Source organism: Talpa europaea (genome assembly GCF_964194135.1).
Source record: "Talpa europaea genome assembly, chromosome: 6".
In the NCBI taxonomy this organism is placed as follows: Eukaryota; Metazoa; Chordata; class Mammalia; order Eulipotyphla; family Talpidae; genus Talpa; species Talpa europaea.
Window position 1 is genome coordinate 20,920,804 of NC_140072.1, and position 20,779 is coordinate 20,941,582.

Below are 20,779 nucleotides of genomic sequence, written 5' to 3' on the forward strand. Positions count from 1 at the left end.
GACTCTTATCTGTGCTCTTACACCTTTGACTTTCTTTATACACCAAGAGATTCAAAGGAAAATGAAATCAAAACATTTTTTGTTCGTTAAAGTCACATCATTTTCAACATTTTGAATGACATGATTCTCAAATATTAAACTTTTAATAAATTATGATTCTTAAAATAATCAAAACAAAGCTTGATGAAAGCAGAATTTAAAATAGTGCAATGAAAAAATTATAATATTAATAGTTATTACTGTAGATGTAAAAATTGATTCTGCATAGTTTGACAATCCGTCAAATCAAATAATTTTAATGGGAATTATAAAGCAGTTATAAATTCTACCAAATAATAATTTTAACTTTTCAAAAACAATCAGACCTAAACAAATTAGAAGGTATGGTTTACACTAAAGCAGGTACATAAAAATGACTTAAACTGCTATGTTTGAAGTTCACTTTCAGAGGAGAAAAACACATTATGAAAATTTTTAAAGTTAGGAGTCAAGTGAAGTAACAGTCAAATAACCACTGTGTATTTAAAGATCTTTTTAAATTTTTATGTAACCTAATATTAAATCGGTGATTAAGTATTGCCAAACACTTTCAAAGCCACTACAAGGAAAGTAAAATAATCTTGGTAATTTATAATTTCTTTCCTGATACTTAAAGATATTCTAAGTATATAATAACAGTCCCATCTCCTGGCATACTATGATTTTTATCTGAACTTATATTCTAAAAACAAACATTAACAAACCTCTCCAAGACATAAAAGAGTCAGGAACTTCTGATTATTACTATGCTAACAGCTAACTCATGGACACTCACCATTTCCAGTCTAACACCAAAAAACCTAACATTGCAGAAAACAAACAGTAGATAAAGGTCAAATACTAAAAACCTGTGGTGATATATATTTCTCTAGGCAATAATGTCTTAAAGACAATACTATCTCTAAGCAATACTATCATAAAATAAATTTGCTTCCTATCTAAAATAATTTGTAATTCATAGATGTGGATTATTAAAATAAACACTATAGTATACACATGCTCTCTCTCCACCCAACAGTGACCTTCCATATTATGGCCCTAATGCTAATTTTTAGGAATGCTCTTTGCAATAAAGAAGAACACCAAGAACTAGTAGCAAATAGTACCAACAAATTATTGCTGAAAATCTGTTAATATTTCCACTGAAGCGCCACTATTTGGAAAGAGGAGGAGGGGAGAAGAAATGAGCCCTTTTTCTGCTTTCCCTCTGCGCCTTATTTCAGCTACTTTTTATTTCTATGAATAAACACAGTGAGCCGGGACACTGCTAATGTTTTAATTTTCCCCTTGTTCCCAAATTGGAGCCAAGAGCCAACTGGTCTACCTACTGCCTCTCTTCACTTAGCTATTGGATTCTGACACACCCAGTGCAGGTGTGTTGCCGGCAACAAGTGGCTTAGAGATGGATGGGCTGAGGGATCATCTACAGATTCAACTCAGGATCCTGGAGGGGGCTCTAGGGATAGGAACAAGTGAACACACTCAGAAGAAAATAAGGCTACATTTTATAATAAATTTGTCAAAATATAATGACCTTTTTTATCTATACAAACTCAATCAAATCGAGTTCACATCCTTTCCTTCTCATGTTTAAATATACTAAATTTTAGTCTAATCAGAGGTTGGTAATTTTTTTTTTTTTCAAAGGGTCAAATAGTACATATTTCAGGTCTGTGGGCCAGTTTCTGTGACAACTATTCAACGCTTTCTTGTTAACACCAAAACAGCCATATGCCATATGTAAACAGATGCAACTGTGTTCCAATAAAACTTTATCAAACAGGCCAACAGGCAATCTGGCCCTTGGAAAGGAGTTTGCCTTGAAAAAAATCCCTGATCTAAACCATGTTAGAAATTTAAAGTCAACAAGAAAAAAATGTGAAATTTAAATATCAAAAAAAAAAAAAAATCAAGTCCACGTGTCTTAAACAAAAGCCCCAAAGCCAAGTCACTGGGTCAGAACAGTTCCTTCTAGGTTTATATCTAGGATAAATTAGAATAACTGCAGGATAACCTTATAATAGCTGTCAAAACAAAAATAAATTTCTCTTAAAGGCAGCTCTGCCCTATTACTGAGGCATTTTTATATGTAAACGAGAAGCAAAACAGATTGGCTACTGGTCATAAATTTAGCTAGGTGAGTCATAAAGACAGCTGGAATAGTACATTATGAAAGGAATATATAGAATAAAGAGTGTCTATCATCCAAGTGCTGGCTCTCCCCCTTTTTAAGCATCCCCCCAAGGCAATAAATTTGGGTAATATGATTCTTTTTACAACAGAGTCACTAATTGCTAATATCCCAAAAGTTTTCAGGATAAATTTCTTCAAGTTACAAAGATATTCAAAATTCAGTGTTCTTTGGCAAACAGAAAACAGAGATTCCTATCTTTTCAACCCCAGGCTTAGGTGACCAACTTTACACTTGACATTTAGCTCAAAAACATTACTCAATCTTCAAAGAGTTAGTATGTCCATTTTCATTCATACGAGTTTACAGAGGTTTGAGATTAATACTAATTCCTTTTTTTTCCCCAAAGATTTGTTTTTATTTACTATGCATACAAGAACTGGGGTATAAGCCAGGGATCGAACTCTTGCCCCAGTGGCTGGTGATAGCTTGATAGCACTGAGACTTTAACCCCTGCACCACCAGGGAGGCCCAGACTAATACTAATTCTTTAAAACTACAGGCAACTCTAGATGAGAAGTCGCAACTAACTTCAACTTGTTCTGTAGTCCTAGGAACTGCCATTGAAATTCAATGGCCTCATGAAAGTTTGATTGACAGAGTGAGAATAAACCACATAAACAGAAAACTGGCATACAAAAGAAATCCCTGATACAACAGCAATAATTCAAATATCACAAGCCCAAATCCTCTGGGATGTGATCTCCTTTATAGTGAAGTTTCAATTTAACAAATATATATTAAGGGATGTGCAAAAAATGAAGGGAAACAAGGTGCTGGGCAAACAGCTGAAGGAGCTTTGGGAAGTCTGCACTCTCCCCATGAGAGACTTAGGCCACTGATACAATAGAGGAAGAAACTGATAGCAAGAGTGTATATACCCTCATGGATAAATATGAAAAACATTTCAATGTGACATGAACAGCAATTCAAAAAAGCAAATTGTCAACAGATCACAGCACTGTTTATCTGTCAGATAAGTGTATTAAAGGGCTAATAATATCCATTGTTGGTTGGAGGTCTGAAAAGATGGTTTAAAACCCTTTAAAACTGCATCTTCTTACCTAGAAATAACACTAGTTTTTGGTGAATAGACCAGTTTCACTAACCAAAAAATATACATATAAGAAATAAATTCAATTTTAGGAAAAAGGTAACTTTGGTTTGATAGGATGAATTTCAAATTCCTACAAGATATACAGGAAACATGTTTTGCAGGCAAGTGGACAGATAGCAACTAGCATTTACACGGGGTATAGACTAGTCTTAGAAACATCATTTCGTCTAATCCTTCCAAAACTCAGAGAAAAGAACTGAGTGGCGGCAGCAGCAGGTTTCATACGCAGCTCTTACCCAAAAGCTCATAATACACTTTTCAGCTTCCATGGTTTTGGTACCTGGCAGAAAGATCCAAGACAGAAATACAGATTTGCAAGTTTTTCTTTCATCATGTATTTTTTTTTAGCAGAATGCATTAAAGTACCTTAATGTTGGACCTAAGGATACCAAGAAAATGAGGTTACATTTCCTATCGTTAGGGAGCAATAACAAAGATAGACATGAAAACAAAAAACTGCAACATGGTTTGACAACACTGATAAATTTAGGAGGAATAATACTAACCCCAAAGGAGAAGAGAGTGGCCAATTCTGCATTGGAGAAAGAGTCATCGAGGAAGGTTCTAAGAAAGGAAGACAAAGCTTGGCCATGATTCTGAAAGATGAGTTTAGAAAACCATTTCCTCCGTGGACAGGGGAAGCAGGAAAGGAGGGCTACTCCACAAAAAGGGAGGGGCAGAATCTTCAAAGCCTTAAACAGTCAGTTGACAGAAATTGCACGTACGTCAGCACACTGATACGCAGACAGCACCCTCCAATCTCTACCCCTCTGCAGCAAAAGGTGCTGAATAGAGCCAAAGGAGATAGTTTTCTGCTCTCAACTGAGTCTCAACTCCCAAAGAGAAGATCTACTTCTCCAAACTCCCTTTCAAATGGAGAGTTAGACAGGGATCAAGGGCCACTCCAGCCTTGTGTTTTATGGTGAAATTACATTGCCTATTTATTCCTTCGTCTACTTATTCCTACCCAAAATGACACTGTACTTACTCCTTCATTGCCTGTCTTGCTCATTATACAATTCAGGAGGGCGGGGTCCTTGTCTGGGTCTTGAACAGTGCATGGCACAAGGAAGGCACTCCACAAATATTTGCTGAACATCAGTTTATCTTCCCAAATATGTATTAGTTTAAAAATTAAAACAAATTGAGATCTCAATTTTATAAGATACTTACTTTTTAAGTATTTAATTATTTCATGATGCAAAAAATTTTGCATCATGCTCTAAATAGCATCCTGAAGCCCTCCAATTTCTTTCTACTGCAGCAAAGGTTAAACAAAACATGTATCCAAAATAAATACCTAAAGCATTTACCTCTACTTGATTCCCACTCAGGCATTTCATTATTCTCTCTATGGACCAAAGAACACAAGCCAGGAACTATGGCTAATGTGTTATACCAACTACAAATCAATGTTGTGTCAATGGAACATACTTAAGAAAAAATGGAAGGACAATATTTCATGCTTAAGGAGAAAGTGTAAGTCATCTTAATAAAAGCAAAATACCTAAAATGGGGGGGAAGTGATCATTTTAGTTATTACTTTTTGCTCTACTTATTAGGAAAATAGGTAACAAAGGCTATCATTAAGAAGGTCACGAAATTTTAGAGGTTATTATCACTAATGACAACTAACCTAGATCAGATCGTGCCAAAACTGCATGTTATATAAAATGTCTGAGACAGTACTATCTTAAGAACTACCCCAAGAAGGTAACATCTCTTGGAATCTGCTTATCCCAATGGCTACCTCATTTTAGCGCTCCTTTGAATCAGCGACCATTATTGTCAGAATCATAGGTCTGAGGCTGTCTGTCACAAATGAAATGGTCTTTCTCGAGCACATTAGGCTTAGAGGGAATTAGAATACAAGCTTAAGGATGCCATTACCACCTGGATGAAAACGCTTTAACACTAAGTAACTTCACAAATCCAGCTACTGTGCAGAATTTACTGTTAGTATGACTCCACCTTAATCCTAACAAAGGTTAATTCCTAAATGCTGCCTTGCCAAGTCAATTTCTCAATATAAATGCCATGTAAAATTACAAAATGAATCTGCTCTGACCCTTCTTATATGGGAGTTACAAAAAGAAGCCGTTAAACCCCACTAGGAATAAATTTATTTTCTTCGGTCAAGTGTTAACACCAGTAAGTGGTGGATTTGCATGTAATCCCTAGTGTAGATAGGCAGAAATTACCAACCAACAATGACTCTTTAACTACATATTGCATATAACCATAATTATGTAACCGAACACCTTAAAGGGTACAATGTTTTCAATATGAGATGTGAAATATTATCAGTGGTATTTTAAAGAAACCCTTACAGGATTGTACATTCAAGCAAATGTTTGAAAATTTATTTTACTTGTTTTCAGACAAATGGTAGTCACTAAAAGTGACTAAAGACCTATTTTTCTCAAAAATACATCACCCCACATATCTTGAGAACTTTTTCAAAGTCTCAAAGCTACTTCCTTTTTCAGTACAATGGACATCACATTAAGACAATATCCATTCATTCATGAGCAAAACCCAGTCCAATGAGCGAGCAAATGGTAAAAGTCTCGCGTGCACTAACTGCTCATTGGTGGCCCAGCAAGACAGAACTGCACCCTCTTTTCCTGGATTCCATCAGGGTCTGGTTAATAAGATCCATTTCTTTGAAAAGTATTCATCAGAATTCTTTAGATTCTTAAGAATTGAGAACTTAATCAAAGACAATTTATATTATTGTAAACCATAATGGCCACCTTCTGGTGATGTGCATACTATCAGGTCATCAATATTGAGGATTAAAAAGATATATCCCCTTTAGCAAAATGGATCCATCCCTTTTTCAAACCATTAAACAGTAAAATACAAAAACATTTCTTCACATACAAACTAAATGAAGGCAGTAATACACAAGGTATCCACTGATCCCCTCCTCAAAAGTGAAGTGATAATAAGATTAGTAAGGAAAAGTATCTCAGATAATTAACTGCAAATTTTATAATGAAGTTAAATCACATGAAATTAATAGGACCATTTAAGAAAAATGAAAAAGCAAAAAGACAAAAAATTTTATAGAGTCAAAGATTCAAATATTCTAAATTTATTTTCATCAGTAATAGTCTAGTCTGCCAAATACTAAGCCAGATGGTGGATATTACACATCTGCTTCCATCACCCTCATATTCCTCACAGAGGAACCAGTTTACAAAGTATAGTTTACAAATCAATCTATACTTTTAGGCTTAGCGCAGCTCAGTTACAGATAAATGCACACCCTTTCATTTTTCATTATACAACTCATAAGAGTTGCAATCAAACATGAGCAACCACTTAACATTTTGATCTATTAAAATGGCCACTTATATTTTTTAAGACCTCCTCTTCCTTTATTCCCCCCTTCTTCCATCCACTTAACTTTCCTCTTAAACATTTCAGTATTGAACTATCTGGATTATCTTCATACCCTCACCAAGAAAGACCTTTGAAGCTGACAACCACAGAGGCATCCCAGAAAAGAATCCCTTTAGTGCTGATGAGATGCACACCACACCTGCCCACACCTACCCATTCCAGCCCTTCCCCACCCATCCAGCCCATCCATGCAGACTGGGGTCCCCCTGGGGGCTCCTGCAAATCATCACTTACTGTGCCAGGCATATGACTTCGTTCACTCTTGCCATTCTGAGAACTGCCATTCTTGAGTTTCTTTTTCTTTTTGGCTGTTTCCTTGTGCTCTTTCTGTTTGTTCTGCACTTCAATGAGAACAGAAATAAAGCTGTTTTTCACTTCCTTTTCAAACTCCAGTTCATCTCGCAGGGCCAGTTGCTGCACCAGCTCTTCAGAGTATTCCTTAATGGCGGTCTCAATTTCTTCCAGCAGTTCATTCAGTTCAGATACTGAGAGTCTCTTCACTCCTATGACCAAAAGTAAAGCACAGCAGATACTAAGACAAAAACCTGCAAAGGGTACACAGCAGGGTGTTTTGTGCTAAAGAGCAAAAATCATTCTACGGAATTACATTGTTGATGATCTCAGAATACCGAGAAGGTCTAGCTGGAGAGAGGTGGGAGGGCAAAGTTACTTCTCTGAGAAGTACAGTAGTGTTTTGTACTTGTCTCAGACATTCATCCCATGCATAGCACTTTAGCCAAAACTGAAAAAAAACTTTTACAAAGAAAAGAACAAACATACGGGCAGGGAAGAGTAGCGTACAAACTACCTGCTGACACAGAATGGGGCGAGCAACTCAACAGCTTCTGGCAGACTTGGAAAGAGAGAGCTTAATTTGAAAGAATTCAACTTCAAAATAATTGAAATTTGTTGAAAACTGGGAAGACGAATCCCTTGCCCCATTTCAGTTTTACTTGCCATTCTCCCCTGTGACAAATAGGACATCATTGAAGTCCCAAGTCCAACAGCTCAGGATATGACCCCATTTGAAGACAGGCTCTTTAAAAAGATAATTAAATTAAAAAGGAGGGCACTAACTGGACGTGACTGAGGCCATTATGAGAACGCAGATATACAAAAAGGAATATCCACGTGAGGACAGAGACACGACAGCCACGTGTAAGCCAAGGAGAAAGGCCTCAGAAGAAACCAGCCAGGCTACACACCTTGATCTCAATCTTCTAGCCCACAGGACTCTGAGGAAATAAATGCCTAGTGTATAACCCACCCAGCCTTTTACAAAGGTTACAAAGCCCACCCAGCCTGTGGTACTTTGTTACAGCAGCTCAGGCTGACTAACACAGCATATAAAGGTGAGTCTGACAAGGACTGTAACAAAAGAAACAAAGGTTTCTGGAGATGGTCACACTGTATGGATGAAACATACAAAAAGCATTAAAAAAAAGTGATTTAAATAGCATTTCTTACTCTCTTCATAACTGCTTGTACTAGATCTCTTAAGAGTTTGAATTTCCTGGGAAAGCATTGAAAGCCGATCTGACTGTGTGGGGGTTTCATCATCTTCTGGGTCTGGGGATTCTTGCATCATTTCTTCGATTTCTTCAATAACCTTCCAAAATATACATATCAGTGTTAATTAAGTATGCACAGGAAAAATGAACTCTGCAACACAGTGCTCAACTAAAGCAGTCAAGGTACAAGGGCACCAAATTCTCCCTTAATCAGTAAGGTGCAAGCATGGATGTTCTCAATGACCAAAATTTTGATTGTGAGAGTGAACAAGGCTTATCAAAAAAAAAAAGTGACAAATATTAAACACAAAGTTAAATATGATTTAATATGTTCATAATGAATCTATTACGTATACAGAATTATACTAATTCTGCAGGCACTCACAGATCTTGCAATGTCTGAGTAATGGTGCTACAAACACATGAACGATATACTTCAGACAAGCCAGAGGCAGATCGCTGCTATAGTTAAAAGAAAACAAATGGCAGAAGCAAATTAGATGCTACATGCAAGTGCCCAATCTAAAGTCACTTAATCCAATTACCATAAAATTATAAAATAAATATATGTAAGAAACTACCTCTATGGTAGTAAAAGAATTTCATATATTAATTCAAAAAAGATAAAGGGATATTCTAAAATGTAGAAGTTTAGAGTAAGAAGCTGTATAGGAAAAATTTCAGATACAGCTGCTTTTTAAACAATGATCTATAGTCACGGGCAATGCTGTTCAAATATTACAAAATACCTTGTCCTGTTCCAGGTTCTAAACGTTGAGAAGGATTAAAGTGAAAATTTTAAGGACTACCAGAAATGAGTATACTCAATACATAGAAAAAAAAATGGATCTAAGAGTTAAAAAAAATAATAAATACAATTATGAAACAGCGGGCTTAACTTACAACAGGTATACTAAGGAAAAACAAAAAATAAAGCTGAAAGAGGTAGAGATTATGTTAAATTACTAACAAGATTTTCCTAAATAATTGTAAAACAGTACAAGGAAATGCCCGAGAATACAGTACTATTGCTCTGAGTCTTGAAAACAGCTTATGGCATTATGAATTCTCAAGTCCCACCTTTCCCCAGAATATCAGCCTCTGCCTCCCACAGGCCGTTAACCTATTAACCTGCTTTGTAAGCACCATGTCCTTTCCAGACTTAGAATAAGCCAACCATAAATATGACACATTTTTAATGTACTCCTCCCAACTGTGCCGTAATCTCTCTTTACTGGCCTCTTCTTCCCAACCCAAAACTACAGTGTGGTAAAATTCACAGTTCCAGTAGTTAAGAACATTTCACATTTTGACAATACAACATAAGTGGGAAGAGTATTCAGAAAATGAGACTGCTGATTAGACTGGTTTTAAATGAATACAGGGTTGACATAAGAACATTCCACAGGAATAATGCTCACTTCTTTCTGGAGTACACAAAATGTACTTCTAATAAGATTTTTACCCAGGATTTTAGAGAAACTAGATTATTTCTGTACAGATATATTATAGTTTGCCCATGTCTATCAAAATCTAAAAGCAGAAAATTCAGTTATTATTTCTGCATGTTTTCAGTTGAAGCAATAAACCTCCCTTAGAAACTTGTGCTGTTTTAACAATTCTTATACTGGAAAATTGCCTATATTGGAAACTCTTTCCAACTAACAATCCCATCTGCTTCAGATTACATATACTTCTTTTCTAAGTAGAAGAGTTAACTGTTAGGCCTATGGAACCAGAAAATACAGGAAAAAAATAATAAATTCCAGGGCCTCCCTGGTGGCGCAGCGGTTGAGTGCTGGGTTGCGAGGCTGCCCACGGCCTCTGCAGCACCGGTTCAATCCCCGGCTGCTCCCCGGCCACCGGAGGAGGGTGCCACATGGCGCGCAGACCTCTCCTGCCGCCCGCTGCTCCCCTCAGTGGTGTACTTCGTCAGTCTGCCTGCTCTGCTCCCAGCTCTGGCTCTGGTGAATTCCCTCACCCTCCCGTGCTTCTGACTGTACCCAGTGCTTGTATGGATAAATAAATAAATCTTTAAAAAAAAATCAATTCCAATAACCCATTGTTTGTTGCCACAATAAGATATCCTTATTTAGCTCGAGGTCTCCTTCTCCTTTCATCGACGAACTTCTTCATACCTGATCTGCAGTGAAAAGGGGCTCATCATTCACACAGGAGACAATGATTGAATGCATATCCAGCTGTTCTCTCAGCTCTTCATCATCTGATGTGTCAAAGAGCAAAGTGTCACTTATCTAAAAGTAAAAACACCCACTGTTAAAAGCAGGCCATTCTGGGGACCTCCCTGGTGGCCTAGGGGTTAAGTCTTAGTGCTATCCCTGCTATGGCCTGAGTTCAATCCCCACATGGCACAGGAGACCTCTCCTGTCTCATCCACTGCTCCCCTTGTTATGTATTTCAGTAAATCTGCTTGTTCTGCTCCCCACTCTGTCTAGAGAATCCTCTCATCCCCCGCACCTCTGGCCTATACCCCTATTTTTCTATGCCTTCCCATTTAAAAACAAACAAACAAAAAAAAGGCAGTCCATTCTGATCAAGGCAAAGTCAGTATTTGGGTAAAAGATGCAAGGAAGTATCTGTCAAGAATTTTCCCTCAAAAGAGAGAAATGATTACAATTACTCTCTACCAGGCTGTGTGAAAAGTGCTTTATATATTCATCTTCAACAGAAATGAGAGAAATGCAGAATATGAAATTGCTAAGGGACTGCATATATCTCCTACTTCCCCATAGAGATGCACATTTAGCCATTTGGGGTGCTATAAAAGCTGAATGATAAAAAAAAATATGGTATTTATTAGCAAGTTTTAGGGAATTATAGCAAACAGAGGGAAGAAGTGGGCAGGATTAGCAGCAAAGATTCCAGTAGTAAGGTTGGTGTATGTTAAAATTCAACAGCAAACCAAGTTAGTTACTTGCAAACTTAATGTCTAACATTCAGAGTAAAAGACATGTAATTCCCTAGCAGATAGGAACGGTCCATGAGGGGCACACTGAGCCCTTACACTTGAACATCTCTACTTCCAAGAAAAGAATTTTCCAAAAACATCTTTAAACTTACTGCGCTCAAGACTGTTTGCCTCACCACCATTTTCCACCCTGCTCTGTGCCCAGGAGCTGACCTTTATGGATGCCCTTGACTTCTGGCGTCCAGCTGGCTTAAAACACTACAGGGTAGACACTAGCAGGATACTGGAAAGGAGCATGAGGGAAGGGAGGGAGCAATTTACTCTGTGGGCTCCTCCTATCAGAAATGCCAAAGGTCATAACCACTGTGAAGCAGACCTCTCCCAGATGGGGACTCTCCAGGTTCTCGTACCCTCTTCCTCTCTTTAGCTCTTCGTGCCCAAGGATTCTAGCTCTGCTGGCTGTGGCCTTCCCCAGGGGCATGGCAGCCTGCCTAGCTGGTGTACCTTCACCCTGCCCACAACAATACAAACACTTCCTTAATAATGACTTACAGCTAGTACTAATAGTAATTGTAAAACCCTTACCTGAAAAACCTCAGATTAAAATGGACAAATGATTGGTTATCCATCATCTATTTGTTGTGACATGACTATTTAGATGATGAATAGATCTGAAATTAGAACTCCATTCCTCAGGAAGGAATGGCAGGAGAGTACATACACACACACGTACACACACGTACACACACACACACCATCCCCCGCCCCAAAGAACAAATGGGCAACAAGTTACTATGTGGAAAGCAGCCATGTCACGTAACTAGGCATTCTATAATTAAAAAACAAAGCTGTTTCCTAGGAAAATTTTGTTTACCCCATGCACAGGACAAATATAAGGACATAATTAAGGAGATATAATCCCTCCTGCTTACTCCTCATACAGAAGCCTCCAAAGCTGAATAGTGAATGCACCCCACAGTGAGGAGCCTGCAAGTGAGAACTGCCAAAGCACCTCCAAGGGCCACCTTTCCTAACACCACCCACTTGCCTCTCCACCCCAACCATGCAGTTTACACTCCTTTCTCAGAAAGCTACTACAGAATACATGCCATTTAAATCAGAAAGGAATCCAAAAAGGAAGCAGACTGGGGATCTAATACAAGAAAGATGTGAAGGGAAGTCTTATGATAGTGAAATGAAAATCCCGAATGACGTCTGTGATGCTAACCCAGGCAGTATCCAGTTCAGACTGGCCTTGTGACTGCATTAGGCACAAATAAAAAGCATAAAAGAGAGAGAAGATAGAGACTGTGATTGATCATTTAGAGTATTTCACTTACTAAAATGACTTTAAGGCTCTTTTGAGGCCAAATTAGTGAGCTACACATTACGTAAATACACCACCAAAAAGTACTTATTGTCCTAAGAAAAAAACTTTACAAGCGGAAATTAAATCATAATGCACAAAAAAGGGTGCAGTTTTAACATTTAAATAATCAATGCAAATGAAAATTAACCAAATGCTTGGATATAATTACGCTGTAAAGATGGGGAAATTTTTTGTGAGAGTATTAGGGGATGGAAAGTTAAAAACCTCATCTTCTAGATAGAAAGTAAATATCTAAAACTGAAAAACAAAATGGTATGGCATGCTGCCTACTAGAAAAACCAAACTGAAAGTGGTGGTTCCTGCTAGACTGATATCGAGGATGGGTAAATAGCGCAGAGGCAGCTTTTTCATGTAATTTACTTTTTCAACTACAACAGTTATTCTTATACTGTAATTTTAATAAGAAAAACAGGTCAAGGAACTTGACACTTGATGACAGAGCATGTTTAATTTCAAAGTTGTAGGTGTATAAATGAAAAATGCCTCAGTGACCATAGGATGTATGGATGGTGTGGAGTAGACCTGACAATTTACCTTCACTGATCCTTAAATTTCAAGCCTCCTCACCCCCCAAGTCATTCTTCTGTGTTGTGATTTGAGTACCCATGGTTTTAATTTTTCCCCTCTACACATGTAAAAGTTTTAATTTTAAAATTACCCCAAGGAAGACTTCTTCCTGTTTCTACCATTGAAGACACAAAGGTACACAAAACAAAGGCCCTGCCCTTTAAGAAATGCTTTTGGCAAGAGGAAAATGGAGGCAAAGGAGATGTTCCTAAGGCAAGACAATTCAGAAGCACCCTACCACATAAACATATTCAAGAATGGCAGTGGGTGTACAGCAGGTTTAGAGCTACAAACTGCTGGAGTGATACCAGGAAGTCATCAGGATAAATTTCCATGACAACAGCAATAATGATCCCAGTCCATCTTTCCAGGGAGGGAGCCAAGTCCATTCCCCCCAGAGATGGCATATGCTACCAGCTGGAATCCCTTTTGGGCTTTGAAGACCAACCTTGGCTGTCATGGGTATCATTACTCACTCCCCCATTCGGCACCAACATGCCTTCATTTTGCCAAGCATTCCTATCACTCCTCCCTGTGCCAGGGTTAGATACAGAGCTGGTGGTAATATTATCCTCTATGAAATTGAAGCTGCCTCAAATGGAAAAAATGTGCCCATGTAAGAATCTGGAATATACCAGAAGACTTACTCTACAAGGAACCTATCAAATTTAAACATGTGCCATCTTAAACATCAGTGAAAGAATAAAAAAACTGCAATCTAGCAAACTGATTTTCCTGAATGTTTTTCTCATCTTAATGCAAAAAAATTTCTTCTCCTTTTGTCATGAAGAAATTTCCAAAGGACCCTATTTTACAATTGGAACAATCCAAAGAATGCTTCCAAAAGATTTGCGTACTTCAGTTATGGAAAGAATAAAGTGAACAGTTGGCAATGGTAAATAAAATAAGTTTCCCAGGTTAAAAAAAAATTACACACTAACAGGAGGACAGGCTTGTTCTTACACAGCTGCCATTTGGTCTCTGGAGCTCACTGTACTGCTCATTCCCAAGGAATAGAGCTCGGGCTTCATTCTGTTCATCACCTAGTCAGGTGACCGTCCAGGTGTCAGAGGTGCGATCCACTTGTCCACTTTCATCTGCTGAGACTCCCAGGGAATGCTTTTACAATGACTATTATACTAAACTTCAAGTCATTACTAATCTCCCTGTGGCAATATCATTACTGTGGCATCGAAAACAAGTCCAAAGGCAGAAAAAGGGCACTGACTTCCTAAGATGCAACCTAAGAGCAATACAAGATAATACATTTTATTCAATGAAACTGGATTAGTGTTCCATTCATTTTGCTAATGCACTTCTCTTTGAAGCTAAAGGATCTCTTCCGTACTATTTAAGAGTAGTCACTGACTGGCTTTTGCGAATTTAGCACTATAACAATACAGAAAAATTATTTCATAAAAAAACACCTTTCTATCATGGTCTCTGACCTCATCATCTCGCTAATGTGATTAGTCATTCATTCTTTTAATGAACACATGTGTTAGTATTCATGTACCAGGCACACTGGTAGTCATTAAAAAGATTAAAGTCAAGATACCTAATAGGTAGTGAAAATCTAAGAACAGAATCAGAAACAGATGAATAATAAGAACACAGTAGGGATTTCAGAAATGAGCAAAGCACTGTGGGGACTAGCACCCAGGAGACAAGGGACTAGGGGACAGTAAGTTGAGATTTTCACACTCCCACAAGTGTAACCAATGCCCACAGAGAAGAGTGCATTTTCCTTCCGTGCAGGGATTTAGGCCATGGCTAAATGACCATCTGTCAGAGAGATGCTGTAGGTGGGGATTCCCCCCAAGTGAGAGGTTGGATTAAGTATCCTTTAAAGTTCCTTCCAACTCTAAAATTATGTAATTCCATGAGATCAGCAAAGGCTAAAAAAATAATAGGAAGCTTCAGAGAGGAAGGGAAACTTGAATTAGGCCCAAATGATAGCTGGGACCTAAAAAAAACAGAAGATAGAGCTTAAGACATTCTGTCTTACTCCTTTTCACTAAACGTATGCCATGTCAGTCTGCAAAACAGATTAACCAGGTCAGAAACTGGGACAAACACTAAGAATTCTAAACCTAGTAGAATATTGAGTGATATGGTCAGAATTCTGTATTTTACTAGAAAATAACAGACATCAGAGTTTTCTGTGTCATATTTAAGAAACTCATTTTCATAAGGCATTAACAATAGCATTTAAGGGGCCTCCCCGGTGGCGCAGCGGTTGAGCGCTGGGTTGCGAAGCTGCCCGCGGCCTCTGCGGCGCCGGTTCGATCCCCGGCTGCTCCCAGGCCACCGGAGGAGGGTCCCACATGGCGCGCAGACCTCTCCTGCTGCCCACTGCTCCCCTCAGCAGTGTACTTCGGTCCTTCTGCCTGCTCTGCTCCCTGCTCTGGCTCTGGTGAATTCTCTCACCCTCCCCTGCTTCTGACTGTACCCAGTGCATGTATAAACAAAACAAACAAACAACTAAATAAATAAATAAATAAATAAAACATGCCTCTATTTAAAAAAAAAAAAACCAATAGCATTTAAAACATAATCCTACTATAGTATACTCTAATTATAAAAATATACTTAATGAAAAGATCTGCATGAGTTTATATTGTTATTTGACAAGGAATTTAAAGAGGCCCTGAAATTTGTATCATTTGGCTACATTTCTCATTGGCCTTAAAAAAAAAAAAAAAAAAAACCCACACTGATTTTTCCACTTAACACAATTCTTTTCCCTTTTCTTTTCCCCATAGCTGTCCTATTACCAATGCTCACATTTCTTATTTAAGAACCTTCACTTTACAATTCCAAGATATACACGGCAATCTCAAGCAGCCAAGAACACATTAAAAAGTCAAGAGCTAAAATGTCCTTTAAATTTTCTCCAATATTCACAGGAACACACAGTCTTTGGACAACATGCTATGTCCAACACCATCATTCAAATCATTAGCAAGTAATTGCTGATATCACAATATACTTAATAGATTAAATCAAAGGATAGGATGGGTTTACTAGCATGTTCGCAGCACATTAAAATTATGGTATTTCCTGACGGAAGAAATCCTATACTGTCAAAAAAATTAACAAGGATGTAAAACAATGGTACTTCTTTTAAAAGTAACTTTTTAGGGCCTCCCTGGTGGCACAGGCGGTTGAGCGCTGCACTGTGAAGCTGTCCGCAGCCTCTGCAGCATGGGTTCGATCCCGGCCAGCCTGTAAGAAGCCCACATGGCGAAGCAGACCTCTCCTGGCTCACCCACTGCTCCCCTCAGCAGTGTATTTCAGTCCGTCTGCCTGTTCTGTTCCCTGCTCTGTCTCTGGTAAATCCTCTCACCCTCCTGCGCATCTGGCCTGTACCCCGGTTCTTGTATAAAAATAAATTAATTAAAAAAAAACTTTTAAAAAAATTGTGTTATTTGAGCTGGAAAAAATGCTGATCACGGGTTTGGATCACAGGTGATAGAAATTTAGTTGAGCATATAAAAGTATGAGTGTGTGCTGAGAACAACTGGTAGAATGACAGCAATAGAGCCCACGCCAAGCACTGTTAAGTTTGAAAACAAAAAGCAACACAATGAACTGTGCCAACAAGAAATGCTATTCTACTTCCAGTATCAGAATCAGTTCCTCAGAAGTTAATGGTCTAATTCCCAACTTACCTCTTTTTCTGAGAGGTTCAGGGTAAGCAAATGCAAGGTTCTAGTATGGGATGATTTCCAGTCTACAGGCATCACATTTCCATAATTATCTGTCAGGGCATTCCAAATCCTTGAAAAGAAGAAAACTCAGTCACTGAAAGTAAACATTCTGAACATCTTTTATTAAAAAAAAAAAAAAACCCATACTACAGTAAGAAAGAAAAAAAACACTAAATATCAAAGGGAAAAAGTAGGTATACTATTTCTCAGAAAAATGTGAATAAGGTATAAGTCTCCTATATAAGATTGAATGAAAATTAAATGATTGGCTGACAGAGCTACATATATAGAGGTCATAAAGAAAAAAACACACTATCATTTCTAAGAGGTCTCTAATTGTGAAGAAGCCATTAAATAATTGAGAGGTTTTTACCCCAAGTGTGTAAGACACTAGGATACAAAAATAAGACCATTAGGGATATAAAAATTAGAATGCAAGCTTAAAAATAAAAAAGCAACATACTTGTTTTTTTTTTAAAAGATTTATTTATTTATTTATTTATTTATTTATTTATTTATTTATTTATTTATACAAGCACTGGGTACAGTCAGAAGCACGGGAGGATGAGAGAATTCACCAGAGCCAGAGCGGAGAACAGAACAGGCAGACAAAGTACACTGCTAAGGGGAGCAGCGGGCGGCAGGAGAGGTCTGCACACCATGTGGGACCCTTGCCCAGTGGCCGGGGATCAAACTGGCGCTGCAGAGGCTGCGGACAGCTTCGCAGCCCAGTGTTCAACCGCTACGCCACCAGGGGAGGCCCAACATACTTGTTTTAATGAACACAGGTTTAGTGATAAAGAGAAGTAGCAATAAGACTACAGCTGCCAAAGGCATGAAATTCCTAACTGTAGCTAGGCTTTGGGATGCATATTACCCTCAATGAAAATATGAACCCAGAAAGTTCTAGAAAACTGGCTCATTTACCCAGCAAATCTCTTAAGCATGGTTCATCCCCATTCTTTTCTCTGCGGGAATCATAATCCCTTTGATGCCTAAACTCAGGTTGGAGGTCACACCTCTGCATTGCTAAACTTTCTGGGTTTCTGGCCTACACCTTCCTGGGTAAAAAAAAAAGTCTCAAAAACTGAATAACTGACATAAAACTAAGCCTGGTCAGGAACTTGGATAGTCTAATATGTGGCGACAGTCCAGAGTTTTTGAGATTTGTTTTGTCTGCTTGTTGGCCCCTTCTTAAGTGAAACTGTAATTGAGGTTTGTTTGTGACAAGATGAATTTGATCTTCCAAGAAAGGGAAGGATAATTAACAGTCCTCTATCTCCATCAAGGTCAGAACAATTATGGGGGAAAGGACACAGGGTCAACTTAAGTAAAAGATGTCTAGATTTCTCAAGAAATGTGAACTGCCTTCATCCTTATCCTAAAGGATTACATTCAGTCATAAACAACTGGCAAAACAACTCATTTCCAACGAGGTTAAAGTCCTGCCAACATGGAATCCTGCAAGAAACCTTTCTCAAATAGAAGCCTGGGAGATTATAAAACCCATATTTACTAAAATTAAACTGGGGCTCAGAGAAATTAAATAAGTTACCTAAGGCAAGGCAGTATCTATCAAGCCATGGAGAAGAGATTTAAACAAGAGAAAGGGGACAGACAATGAGAGGGGCTACTAGTCCCTGGTCCCAAAAAGAGATTTCTTATGTATTATTATTTCCAAACCAAGCGACAGGCACTACCACCAACTACCACTACCAGAAACTATTATCAAGAGTAAAATTTCTTTAAATTTTCTATCAACCTAAGATTTAATCAAAGAATAAAACCAATTATGTCCCAGACATATAGGCAAAGCACAAATAGGGAAACAAATCTGTGTGTACAAACCAATCATCTATTTTGAAAAGTTACTCTTGATAAATCCAAATACATAAAAAAATATAATTTAAAATCCAGAATATGCCCTGAATTATAATGATTCTATATATAAGTCTACTTATATAAAACCGTCTTCTCTTTGGAAATAGACTTTCAAGTATATCACCTTTTGCCACTGGCTGCACGCATACATATTTGTGCATATAAAATCCAATCATAAGTTCTTTCCTCTACATCTGGGCAGAACACCACACAGAGGTACTAATGAAAAGGTATGTTCTCCAAGCTCAGCCACACTTACAGGCCCCTATTCCCAAACACCTTTTCCCAAGCTTCCTGCCTTACTCCTAATAACTCTGGTGCACAGAAGAAAGAAAACCATCAGGCTGGAAGCCCCTTTCACTCTCAGCCTCTCCAGAAACTCCTCTCCCTCTGTGTGTGTGTGTATGTGTGTGTGTGTATTAGATATTCATGTAATATATATGTGACATATATGTATATTTTTATGTTACACACACACACATAAAATACATATAACAGGCTCAAGTTTCCTCCCTCTTACTCTCTTTGGGTAAGTCCAAGGCACATAATTACAACTCTTATTTAACCAAATTATAGTTGGGTTAAATGAAGTGTCCCCAGGAACTCTGCCCCTAGATTTCATAAATCCCTGTGAATTTTCCATTACTGTACTAATGATGATTCTGTAATAAGTACCTGTTTATGCACTGGTCCAGAGCCTTTCCTGGTTTTTTGTTATTTTTTTTGCTCAGGGGAAGGGGAGAGAGGGACTTGCATTCAACCTGAGCTCTCAACTGGGCCCAATAAATTCTTGCACAGAAATGCTGCTTCAACCCTAGTACCTTTGCACATGCTAGCCAACACACTCAACGAATCCTACACCTTTCTTCACCTTCCAGACAAAAGCCCACTAGCTTAGCAGGACAGATTTCACATTTCTTTCTCTATGAAGTCTTTCTAGACTCTAGACTCTCCCCCCTACCCCACACACACTCTTTTAAATCTATTACGTTGCACATATATCCATTAGAACATTTGTCACACCCACACAAATGCCTGATCACAAATCCAGCTCGCACCCTAGGCTGTGCCTTACTTGAGAGGGGCAGTGTGCAGACATCTTGCTATTGCAGGTGTGAAGCAATCTCTGGCACTCAGCCGGAGCTTAACAGCTGTTACCTGGATGAATTAAACGCTGCACCGGTACCCGAGGAGGTACCAGCAGGTACGGATCCACCCCCAGCCCTGCACAAGATCACCCTCTACACAAAACTTAGGTTGGTTTCTAGGGAGGAGGAGAGCAGTGGCAGGGGGGTTAGGGGGAGTTAAAGTAGAGTGGGGAGCAGGGAGCAGATTTAAATCACACAAGCGGGGACCCCAAAACCCGCAGGCAGGCGGTGGGGGGCCAGCGGGGCGGGGACTCCAGCCCATGGAGGCGGAAGGGCAGCGTGGGGAGGAGCCTGCGGCCCAAGTCCCACAGAGGCTGCAGCCGGGGCCCGCCGGCAGGGCAGGGCAGGGCAGGGCAGGGCAGGGCAGGGCAGGGCAAGGGGAGGCCGGGCAGGGGAGGCTCCCGCCCGCCGCAGACCCCCGACTCACTCGTCCCCCTGCAGGAGGCCGCCCTCGGTGATGGGCCGCACGGCCGCGCGCGGGGGCTCGGCGCCGGGCCCCGAGGGGCGGAAGCACAGGCTCAGCTTCTCCTCCAGGCTGCAGGCCAGCGCCAGGAAGCCGTCGCCGCCCGCGCCCGCCCCGGCCTCGGCGCGCGCGGGGCAGTTCTCCTGGCTCGGGAGGCTCCGGGCGGACTCCTGGAACTCATAGAAATCCTCCCAGTCCGCGTCCGCCGCCATCACCGCCCGGCGCCGCCGCTGGCCCCGCCCCCGCCGGGCCCGCCCTCGACGCCCCGCCCCCGAGCCAGGCCCCGCCCTCGTGTCGGGCCCCGCCCCGCGCCAGGCCCCGCCCCCAGCCCCGCACCTGGAGCATCTCGCCGGGCCGCCCTGCCGCCCCGAGGGTCTTACCTGGGCCTGTGTCTCCTCAGTGTTGACCACCTGTCCCCA

The 20,779-nt window shown here is 39.7% G+C and overlaps 1 protein-coding gene across 1 annotated transcript in view; it reads right to left on the reverse strand.

Annotated features, from left to right (window-relative positions):
- Positions 1-20,572, reverse strand: part of FEZ2 (fasciculation and elongation protein zeta 2) — a gene marked incomplete at both ends in the record, with an annotated part of 37,163 nt that extends 16,591 nt beyond the window's left edge. The window contains 5 exons of the mRNA XM_084234774.1: positions 6,993-7,261; positions 8,226-8,367; positions 10,408-10,524; positions 16,830-16,938; positions 20,325-20,572. Of these exons, the coding sequence (XP_084090900.1) occupies positions 6,993-7,261; positions 8,226-8,367; positions 10,408-10,524; positions 16,830-16,938; positions 20,325-20,572 (885 nt within the window). The remainder of the gene's footprint in view (positions 1-6,992; positions 7,262-8,225; positions 8,368-10,407; positions 10,525-16,829; positions 16,939-20,324) is intronic.
- Positions 20,573-20,779: the final 207 nt, after the last annotated feature.